Source organism: Schistocerca americana, chromosome 1 (genome assembly GCF_021461395.2).
Source record: "Schistocerca americana isolate TAMUIC-IGC-003095 chromosome 1, iqSchAmer2.1, whole genome shotgun sequence".
NCBI classification, from domain to species: Eukaryota; Metazoa; Arthropoda; class Insecta; order Orthoptera; family Acrididae; genus Schistocerca; species Schistocerca americana.
This window is the reverse complement of record NC_060119.1, coordinates 1,259,526,606-1,259,538,734: the sequence shown is the minus strand read 5'-3', so window position 1 is coordinate 1,259,538,734 and position 12,129 is coordinate 1,259,526,606. Positions and strand designations below refer to the sequence as shown.

At 37.9% G+C, this 12,129-nt stretch overlaps 1 protein-coding gene across 1 annotated transcript in view; it reads right to left on the bottom strand.

Annotated features, from left to right (window-relative positions):
* Window positions 1–1,108: 1,108 nt before the first annotated feature.
* Window positions 1,109–12,129, bottom strand: part of LOC124598833 (transformation/transcription domain-associated protein) — a 441,523-nt gene continuing 430,502 nt past the window's right edge. The window contains exons 68-69 of the mRNA XM_047136029.1: window positions 1,692–1,841; window positions 1,109–1,258 (exon numbers count right to left, since the gene is read on the bottom strand). Of these exons, the coding sequence (XP_046991985.1) occupies window positions 1,181–1,258; window positions 1,692–1,841 (228 nt within the window). The 3' untranslated portion in view covers window positions 1,109–1,180. The remainder of the gene's footprint in view (window positions 1,259–1,691; window positions 1,842–12,129) is intronic.

The following is a 12,129-nucleotide window of genomic DNA, read 5'->3' as shown; positions in this document are numbered from 1 at the left end:
GGGACAGGTCAATTTACAAGAAACAATAAGTGCCAACATAGCACCCAAATTCAAACACTGCCCAGTTACCTCAGTTGATGCAGAATGGCCCTTTTTTGCTAATAAAAGAGTTTTGAGTGATCGAAGACACAGTCTGACTACCGAATATTTAAAACAGTGCTTGGTCGTTTATGTTTACAATACTAGAAAAATGTAAAACAAATTGTAATTGATGCTTTGGTCCAATAGTATTAATTAAAAGTTGATGCTGTTCAAAAAATTCATGACTGTATGAATGTTTGTTTGTTTTTTTAAATAATAAAATATTACGGAGTTTTTGAGCACGCCCCTCTGTGAGTGATATATCTCGAAGTTGGTCCCGTACATATCAATTGTTTTGCTGTGACTCGAACTCGCATCACATCTGCTTGTTACCAACAACAATAGCAAAGAAGAAACAAATCTTAAAACATGGTATGCATCCCCATTTGGCAAATTTTTAGAAAATAATCCCAGAAAGTATTCAGAAAATGATATCAGCATTCTAAATATACCAATTTTTCATGAGGCCAGCACTCTTCCTCATAACTGATATGCACAAATTCGACTTCGAGATATAATGCACACAGTATTACCACGTATTTTTATTATTTGATCTTGGATATTTCGAAACTTTTCATGCATATTTTAAGGGTTTTATGATGCGTATAACCCAGTCTCTATTCATAAGCAAAACATCACAACTATTATTTTAAGACTATATTTTTTACATAAGTTTCAAGATAGTCTTCCTCATCTTAAAATGTGTATACAAAGTCTAAAAATTACAGATATGATCATACATGCCGCTTACAACATTTAATCAATGTCCTCTGTGTCTGCCTAAAAGTTCTTTCCCTGAAGTTTAAACTCTTGTCCATGTAGCACTTGCAAATAAATCTGTTACTGGTATACATTGCAATGAGGCATCAAATTGATACGCTTTCCACTGCCTCCCCCCCCCCCCCTCCCCCCCCCCCAAAAAAAAGAAAGGGTTACAGCATCAAGCAGCACTACCAAGTGCAAGGCCAATGCAGTTTTCTTACAACATACACACGGGACCTTGGAAGACAATTTCTAAACCACCAAATCTATTACAAATAATTTATTACAAAAAATTACAGTTTTACAAAAACTAATCTCTCGTCACACATATATTACATTAAAGCCATGGATGCCATGCAGGGTCTGTACGACAAAGGTTATTGTAGTCCATCGCAGTATTGACCAAGCTACTTGCCTGAAACAAAATTAAGACAAAATTGTAAATTTTTTCACTAAAATTAACAAAAGCTGCTATAATATATGATTTCAATAATGAATTAGTGTTTCAATAAAGAAGTTAAGAAATTTAATAAAAACATTTACAAAGTTTGATAAAAAAAAACTGCATTTGTTGAATGAGTGTTTACCAGGAATATGTGGTTGCAATCATGATGGGGAAGCTTAAAAGGTGATGCCAAAACATAGACTTTGTTGTGTATGAATGACAGTAAAATGGGACACATGAGGCTACTGTTTACTTCAGAGTCATAAATAAGAAATCAGGGGCAACAGTTAATAATGATGACACATATAAAGTCTTTTTTTTCGTGAATAAATAAATAAATCTAGAAACAAAGTAGATGGCTAAATGTGTCCATTTAAAATAATGTTCTAATGAATCGTCATACCTTGCTTTCTATACCATCAAAGTTAGCAAGGCAATTAACCCTCGACATAATTGCTGCGACTGCACGATTCACCATGACGATCAATGTATCACCCTTCACTTCCTCAGGTACAGAGTTTGGTAAAATTTCTTGTTTGGTATCGTCTTGTTTCTGCAACACAGCAAGTAAAGCAAACAATGTATGTTAGCATAGTAAATTTCATGATCTGAAATTATTAAGCCCTTAACTCTTTTTGGTATATTATTATGCTAAGTCAACTAACAAAAAGTAGTTGTTTTATGCATCTAGTAAATAAATTAAAATTAATCTGAAAGTTTTATTTTTGCAATGTCTACAGGTTGATAAGTATTTAAAACCTACAAACTCTGGGAGGTTGTAGGGGATATCAAAACAAATATTTTTACCTAATGTCATTTTTTCCTATGATGATTATTTAAACCGGTGGAGACCATATTACACTCTTCAATTTTTAGAGGCCGTGTTACGATCTTCAGGTGTTAGAGGGCGTATTACGCTTTTCAGTTGTAGGCAACTGCTGTCCATCAGTGTAGTAGTGCATTGTCTCTGCTTACTAATGGAGTGATACATCTGGAGCGAGTACACGGATATGATTGGTGGGTACTACGTAGCGCACCACAATGGACGAACTGCACAGCAGGTTTATGAACAACAATATCTTAATCACCATATCCCTCATCATACGACCTTTGCTACTGTGTACCAACGTCTGCGTGAGACTGGGGCATTTAGCAGATTACCTGGACAGGGACGCCGTCGCATGGTAAGAACACTGCAATTTGAGGAAGCTCTCTTGCAGCATGTGGAGTGGGATCCTTCAATCAGCACTCGCGCAATTGCACGTAACGTGGGGATGAATCAGACGAATGTAAGAACAGTCCTTCGAGAGCAATTGTTACATCCATTTCAACAACCTGGAACCAGTTGACTATCCACCCAGAGCACAGTTTTCACAGTGGCACCTGGAACAGTGTGAAATGCATCCTACATTTCCATCCTCTGTGTTGTTTACCGATGAAGCAACATTCGGGCATGATGGAGTCTTCAACACGCACAATTCGCATGTTTGGAGTGAGGATAACCCACATGCCACATTTACTAGCACTCGGCAAGTGCGGTTCATCATTAATGTGTGGCTCGGTGTTGTTGGGGACTGTTTAATTGGGCCATATCTGCTACCCATGCAATTAAATGGCAGGCACTATTACAATTTTCTTGCCAGAGCATTGCCAGAATTGCTAGAAGACGTCCCCGCTCCCTACAACACAAAGCATGTGGTTCCAACATGACAGGGCGCCGGCACATTTCAGTCATAATGTGCGCCGATTCCTGGACCGACAGTTCCCAGAAACGTGGACTGGCAGAGGTGGTACTGTACCATGGCCAGCTCGATTGCCAGATATGTCCCCTCTGGACTTTTTTTGGGTTGGGAGAGATGCACAACCTTGTATGCACAACTCCTGTTGCATCTGAAGAGGATCTGGTTGCCCGGATAGTAGCAGCAGCAGGAACAATTCAGGATGCTCCTGGGGTTTTTGCCCATGTCAGACAGAACATAATCCGACAGTGTAACCTTTGTTTACGTGTCAATTGAGGCATTTTTGAAAATCTACTGTAATTGCAATTGGGTTGTGGGGTTGTGTTAATGTGTTGTCTCTTGGTCATAAAAAAATGGAAAAGTGTTAGTTGGTTTAATTAATTTGCCACCAGAGAAATCTTCCTCATTCACCCTGTATAACCAGGAGTGAAAACAGATCTTTACTTTGTAATCATCCCCTCCAGGAGAGTTGGCGCATGTTTTAAATGCAAAGTGTGGTTGTGGAGAATGGAGGTCATCTTGCCACCTCCATAGCAATATAAACAAATAAAAACGTTCTTGTCCATGAAGTACCTCCTCGAGATACATACACAGTGCTCCAGTGCCACACTACAGGAATGTAACTGAGTTGCACACAAGCTATAGCACTTAGACCTCACTGCATATTTAGTGTTTCAGAATATCACAAAGTGTTTCAGAATATCAAAACCAAATTTGTTTCTAACCTTTTGCATTGAAGCTGTAGCCCTACATTAATGTTCTAGATGATATGTTGGTTTACTGTGATACACAATCAGGCTGAAAATAAAAATGCTGTTACAACATTATAATGTTGTCAGAAAGTATTTACACGACAGGAATGTGCCAAGAACTGCAGGTGATCCCTTCGGACTTTTGCTGTGTGACACTGTAGATGGAATTTTACAATTTGATGAATGCTGGCACTCTCTAATCACTGTGACTCTCAGCTGTTTTGGGCAACATGTTATGGCATGAACCAAACTACTTGAACATTTATTGGTAGAAAACATTCTATTAATTTGGAGTAAAACTTCCTTTGAAAACCTAACTGCATGGTTTGTAAGACATGTACCACAGGTGTGTTAATTCAGGTGCAAAACATAGTGTAGCTGTTATAATCATGGTTCAACAGCCAACTTGACAGTTGCTACGTATCTTGACTAGTGGATGGCAGACCTTCACTTGATGTTTCTTCAAAATACCGGTAATGATAAAAAAAAAAAGTAAAAAAATAAAAAATTGTCATGCATATATCTTTATAGCATCTCTTTCCTCTCCTGGGGTTGGTCGGTCTGGTGTTTCGAGTCTGATGTAGGTGTCCATTTCTCCTGTATACAACCTCATGGTGTGCGCCAGCTCATTCAGGGTGTTCCTAGAATCAAACCTGTAAACCAAAATTTTAAGAGGGCTCACAGTCTACAAAAGATGGAGGCAGCTGGATACCTGTGAGTTTTAATCTGCGTAGGTGATCCTACAGTAAATACACACTCCCGCTCTTCTCAAATGTCATACTAGTTATGTAGCTTCAACACTTCAATGGAAAAACAAGCCACTGAGATCCATCTCTGACTCACATTGACAACAGGTGGAAATTCAATAAACATATACAATGCTGACTGGTCGCTAACAACAGATCTCGGGTGTTCCAAAAAAATTTTGTACTGAATCTAATACTCTTTATTGCGTGTTTCGGGTGTGGCCCATCATGAGACAATCTGTTAAAAAATACAAACATCATGAGCACAAAAATACTTCATGGCCAACACACTAAGACAAAACAAGTGACAGACAGATTTGTGGAGTATGTGCCATTTTATGTTATAAGCAAATTGCATGAGCACTGACATATAATGTACGAGATTTCACAGAGAAAACAGTCAAGTGAACATGAACAAATCATGCTAAGCAGAGCGAAGTAAACTAAAAGCCCGCCAGATGGAGTGATGAACTTGGTGCTCAAAACAAAGTCAAAAACAAGAACAATTACACAAAGTAACAAAAAGGCTCCAGTTAGCTTTGTGTATTAACCTATCATCAACTTTCGGAGGCAAAATGAAACTCAAAACCTCACATGATGACACGGAAGGCTCTTATCAGTTCAGAGTTCAAGACGGCAGTGAGTATAGATGTAAATGTTGTAACTGCTAAATTAGATTACAGTTATGTAGTTAAAAAATCACTTGTGCGAAGTGCAAAGATGAACTTAAAATGTATAGTGAGTGTATTTCATGTTTACAATAAGTAATCATAGGATTAAGAGGAGAAAATGACAGCCTAAAGCATGAAAACATGGAGCTTAGGTTGAAACAAAACATGGGTGTGGTGCCGAAAGTTAGCAACTATAAGTCGATGGAATGGAAGACAGTGAATGGCAAATGTACAGCACAAGGCGAGAAAATGTCACCTACAGTGAGTAAACCAAGTTTCAGTGTGAAAACAATTTTAACATCCTTTATTCAGAAAACTGGAGTCAAGTGGCTGGATCAAAATATGAGGTAAATTCGAGTGTGTCTATGGAAAACGTTACAAAATCTCACAAAACAGTTAGATTTGCCCTACCTGTGCCTCAGCTCTTACCAGAAACCAATAGTGATAAATGTGAAAGTGTGAAATGTGGAGAAAATTAATTTCGTAAACTAAGTAGTGGAGGAAAAACAAGGTAAAAAATACGATCGTCAAACTGTCGAAAAAAAGGTACAACGTTCTCTTATCAACAGACAGCCACAGCAGAAATTTGACGAGTGTTTTACAGGACAATTACAAAGATATCCAAGCAATAGGAATAGTGAAACCAGGTGCAAGTACGAAATCTGTTACTGATGTCGACCTGCAGGGAAACAATAAAGAAGAGAATGAATATGTAGTGTGTTTAGCTGGTGCCAATGACATCGCAAGAAATAATGAACGATATTGCCTAGCAAGCCTGGAAAACTTCCTAGAAGCAAATAAATCACGGAACACTATTATTACAATGCTGCCTCACCAGTACGATCTTATGTACAATTTGTGTGTAAATAAGCTGATTCGAAAAACAAACACTAAAATGAAACAAATGTGTGCTCAATTTGGAAAATGTAAAATATTAGATATAGGTAAACTGAAGCCTACATACCAGACATGGTATGCGCCTAAATTTTGAAGGCAAAAACTTCTTGTGTGACAAAATATGGGAAATTATCAAAGAAAATGACAAATTAAACAGAATTCTCAGTCACAAAGTAAACTATGATGTTTTTTTAGAGGAAAGCATAATAAATTAACCCTTGCATATCAGAATGTCCAGTATGTAACTAATAAAACAGAGCAGCTGAGTGTTTACCTAAATGAAACTAAGCCACACCTCTTCCTAGCGAGTGAATTGGGATGCAAGGAAGAGGAAGCATACGGTTACAGGCTAAAAAATTACAAACTTATAAAATTGTACTGCAGAAAGACACACAAAAGTGGTGGGGTAGGCATTTATAGCAGAAATTATGTAAAATGTGAAAAAGTGAAATGGATAGATGATCTGAGAACTGAAATGGTATTTGAGGTTGCAGCAGTGAACCTAAAATATGGAAACAACAGCCTTATTATAGCAGCACTGTATAGGTCACCTGGAAGTAACGCAGAAGAGTTTCTAAATTGCCTAGAGGACTTGCTGGAGGGGACAGCAGGGTATAATAAACACTTGTTGCTTGTTGGAGACATCAACAGACTCATTAAATAATAGTGTTAATTATTTGCACTATATGGATGTATTACAGTGTTATAACTTTAAACAAATTAACTCAGAACCTACAAGAGTCACTGCAAATACAAAGACATGTACTGACAATGTTCTCACAAATGTAGGAAAAGATAATGTAAATGTAAACACCTTAGAAAACTACATTTGTGATCACAGAGCCCTTACTATGGAAATTGATGTAGGGAATATAGATGTAACTGAAAGTGATACAGTTACATACAGGGTGGTCCATTGATTGTGACCGGGCCAAATATCTCACGAAATAAGCGTCAAACGAAAAAACCACAAAGAACGAAACTTGTCTAGCTTGAAGGGGGAAACCAGATGGCGCTATGGTTGGCCCGCTAGATGGCGTGTAGTATGCAACGAAATATGAATGTTTTAGTTGGACCACATTTTTCGCTTTGTGATAGATGGCGCTGTTATAGTCACAAACATATGGCTCACAATTTTAGACGAACAGTTGGTAACAGGTAGGTTTTTTAAATTAAAATGCAGAACGTAAGTATGTTTGAACATTTTATTTCGGTTGTTCCAATGTGATACATATACCTTTGTGAACTTATCATTTCTGAGAACGCATGCTGTTACAGTGTGATTACCTGTAAATACCACATTAATGCAATAAATGCTCAAAATGATGTCCGTCAACCTCAATGCATTCGGCAATATGTGTAACAACATTCCTCTCAACAGCGAGTAGTTCGCCTTCCGCAATGTTTGCACATGCATTGATAATGGGCTGACGCATGTTGTCAGGCATTGTTGGTGGATCACGACAGCAAATATCCTACAACTTTCCCCACAGAAAGAAATCCGGGGACGTCAGATCCAGTGAACGTGCTTCGACGACCAATCCACCAATCATGAAATATGCTATTCAATACCGCTTCAACCGCATCCGAGCTGTGTGCCGGACATCCATCACGTTGGAAGTACATCGCCATTCTGTCATGCAGTGACACATCTTGTAGTAACATCGGTAAAACATTACGTAGGAAATCAGCATACATTGCACCATTTAGATTGCCATCAATAAAATGGGGGCCAATTATCCTTCCTCCCATAATGCCGCACCATACATTAACCCGCCAAGGTGGACTAGTTCCACTTGTTGCAGCCATCGTGGATTTTCCATTGCCCAATAGCGCATACTATGCCGGTTTACGTTACCGCTGTTGGTGAATGACGCTTCGGCACTAATTAGAATGCGTGCAAAAAATCTGTCATCGTCCCGTAATTTCTCTAGTGCCCAGTGGCAGAACTGTACACGGTGTTCAAAGTTGGCGCCATGCAATTCCGGGTACATAGAAATATGGTATGGGTGCAATCGATGTTGATGTAGCATTCTCAACACAGACGTTTTTGATTCCCGATTCTCGCGCAATTTGTCTGCTACTGATGTGCGGATTAGCCGCGAAATAGGCTAAAACACCTACTTGGGCATCATCATTTGTTGCAGGTCATGGTTGACGTTTCACATGTGGCTGAACACTTCCTGTTTCCTTAAATAACGTAACTATCCGGCGAACGGTCCGTACACTTGGATGATGTCGTCCAAGATACCGAGCAGCATACACAGCACACGCCCGTTGGGCATTTTGATCACAATAGCCCTACAACAACACGATATCGACCTTTTCCGCAATTGGTAAACGGTCCACTTTAACATGAGTAATGTATCACGAATGCAATACCGTCCACACTGGCGGAATGTTACGTGATATCACATAGTTATACGTTTGAGACTATTACAGCACCATTTATTACAAAGTGAAAAAAAGTGGTCCAACTAAAACATTCATATTTCTTTACGTACTACACGAATATGTAATAAAAAATGGGGGTTCCTACTTAAAAAACTGCAGTTGATATGCGTTTGACCTACGGCAGTGCAATCTAGCGGGTCAACCATAGCGCCATCTGGTTTCCCTGTTCAAGCTAAACGAGTTTCGTTCTTTGCAATTTTTTCGTTTGATGCTTATTTAGTGAGATATTTGGCCCGGTCACTATCAATGGACCACCCTGTATAAAAGAAAATTTAATTATTCTAAACTAAAGATGGCACTAGGGAATGAAAAATGGGAACCAGCGTACAATGCAACTGAAGTGAATGAAAAATTGGAATATTTCTATAAGTTATTCGGTAACACTTTAAATGAAATCTGTCCTTTAGTTAAAAAAGTAAATAAAGCTGTAAACCATAAAGCCAAGAATCTCCCGTCTGAAATTACTGAATTGAGGAAGAAAATGAAAGATTGCTATTTACTTTTTAGAGGTACTAAACTACAATATTTCTCAACAAAATATAAACTGCTCAGAAAAACATACAGAGTGTCCTTGACTAACCTAAAAACACAGAAATATACCTCTGAAATAAGGAACTCTAGCTGTATCAGTAAAACTGGCTGGAAAATAATACATAAAGAAACTGGGAATTAGAATTCCTGTGAACACAGTAACGTAACATTAAAAGAAAATGGTGAAGACGGTTGGTAATGGGTTGTTTGGGGAAGGAGACCAGACAGTGAGGTCATCGGTCTCATCGGATTAGGGAAGGATGGGGAAGGAAGTCGCCCATGCCCTTTCAAAACACCAACCATCCCGGCATTTGCCTGGAGCGGTTTAGGGAAATCACGGAAAGCCTAAATCAGGATGGCCGGACGTGGGATTGAACCGTCGTCCTCCCGAATGCGAGTCCAGTGTCTAACCACTGCGCCACCTCGCTCGATGTAAGTGGTGAAGAAATAAATGACCCAAAAGAAGTGTGTGAGAAATTTATACAAAAGTTCAGTACAGTTGGTACAAATGAAATTCATGTCAAGCCACAAAATTTTAGTCTTGGAAAATCTAGTCAGTCCTTTTATATCCATGGCATTACTGAGAGGGACATCCTAGCAATCTATCAGCACTTCGACCAAAAATGTCTTGTGGCTGGGATGACATTTCACCTAAACTACTAAAGGAATGCAGGAATGGATTAGCGAAACAAGCCAATATCATTACCCTCAGAACTAGGCAAATTTTTAGAGAGATTAATACTAAATCAAGTTGAATCATATTTCACCAAACACAATCTGTTAAACAATCCAAAATGGATTTAGAAAAGGGAGATCAACTACATCAGCAGTAGCATCTTTTCTACATGAAATATTAAATCAGTTGGACAAAAGTGACAAGGTAATAGGCACTTTCCTAGATATGAGTAAAGCCTTTGATACTGTGAATCATACCATTCTTCTGTGTAAGCTAGAAGAGGTTGAGAGGACTAGCCTTGAAATTACTTACCTCCTATGTGAAAGACAGGAAACAGTGTGTAAAGCTAACTTATAAAAACAATGAGCAGCTTCTAACAACCAAATCAACCTTCAGGACATCTCAATGTGGCGTTCCTCAAGGAAGCATACTAGGGCCTTTTCCATTCCTTGTGTATGTAAATAATTTATTTGAACCCCAAAATTGCACGGTTGTAAGCTATGCCGATGACATATCCTTCATCAGCCGTGGCAGTGATATGCAGTCCACAGCTAACAGTACCGAGATCAGTTTCAATACTATGTCCACATCCTTAAAACAAACAAGCTTCTTGTAAATAAAGACAAAACAGTAATTATGAAGTTCATCCTCAGTTATAATGCTGCCATAACTGATACTGTATTTACATCCCCATTAGGTCTTACATATGCAAATTCACATAAATTTTTGGGCATCGTTGTTGATGAAAACTTATCATGGAAAGAACATGTAGACAATATTTGCAAGAAAATCAGTAGAAATGTGTATCTACTGAAACGGGTCTCAGCCTTCTTGGACCATGATACTTTAAAGCAAATATATTTTGGGTTGATTCATCCACACCTTCAGTATGGTATTGAGATATCGGGTGGGGCACCAGCCATTCATGTAGATAGACTTTTTAGACAGCAAAAAAAAGGCAGTACGAATGGTAGCCAAGGTAAAGAAGAGAGAGCCTTGTAGAGACATCTTTAGAAAATATAAAATTCTTACGATGTACTCCATGTATATACTGCAGACAGTCATGTTCGTGAAACAAAATCCTGAATTTAATACGACAAATAGTAATGTACACAACTATGATACACAGGGAAGGGAAAATTTTTGTAGAATTGTGACCAATAAAAAGACAATGAACCACAGCCCACATAGAATGGGAGCAATTTTCTACAATGCACTACCATGTGAACTCAAGAAAGCAAACCTAAATATGCTAAAGAGTAGACTGAAGTATTTAAGAGAGGAGTGTTGTTACTCTATAGAGGACTTTAAGTTGTAGTGCCATCTTGGAAAACAGTGTATATAGACAATGTCTCCGATCTATCAGTGGTATGAAAGAATATAATTATACACTGTATTATGTGTACTGTACTATTATAAATATAAGCTAAATTGTGTTACACTATAGAGGAATCTACTTGTAGTGCCCTTTTGAAAAATAGGGTGTACAGACATGTGTCTGATCCATATGATGTTATGAAAGAATGTAAATATTTTACTGTATATGTGTAATGTAAGATAAATTTTCCTGACAATGTCCGAAAACTTTTTGTTATACGCACAGAAAATAAATAAATAAATAAATAAAACTCAACATTAGTCAGACTGACCACTCTATCTGCAAACTTGTCTTTACTTACTTTATGGACACTTGTTGCAGTCGAGCTGACACCTGGTGGGATGAGAGAATTCAATATCTGTGTATTCCTCGACAAAATAGATTAAGTTTCCACCACACAAAATCACACACTAGCACACAAGATTTAGCAAACTGCTCTGGAATGAGAAAGGAGTGTATATGAAAACGCAGAAACCTATCCTCGGGGCTTGCCAAGTCTTTAGCCCTATACAGATCCAATTTCACTTTTCACCCATTCGCGATTGACTCTTGACCTTAATTTGCTGTGCATTACATGATTTTTATTAACTTAGCATAGATAGCTGTTATGCCATGACACAAACAGGACATGTTGAACATGATCTTCAATTGATTTCTTGTAATAGTCCTACTTTGATGTAATATTTCATGACCTCGTGGACTTCACGGAAACTCTATATGATTTTCTCAGTTTCAATTATTGTGTGAAATATATTTTGGTTTTTCATTCTTATGGTTTTATGATTGATTCCTATGGTTTTATTATATGACTTTAATTTTGAATTCCTGTACTTGTGTAAAAATAATTTTTTTGTGAAATATCCCTTTCCCTTCCTTGTATCACTAACTTTTATCACTAACTCTAAGTTGACTCACATAGTCTGTTAAGCTACTGATATGATTTGTTGTTGCCATTTAAAATACATATGTATTAACAATATTGTGGAAAGGAAAGTTG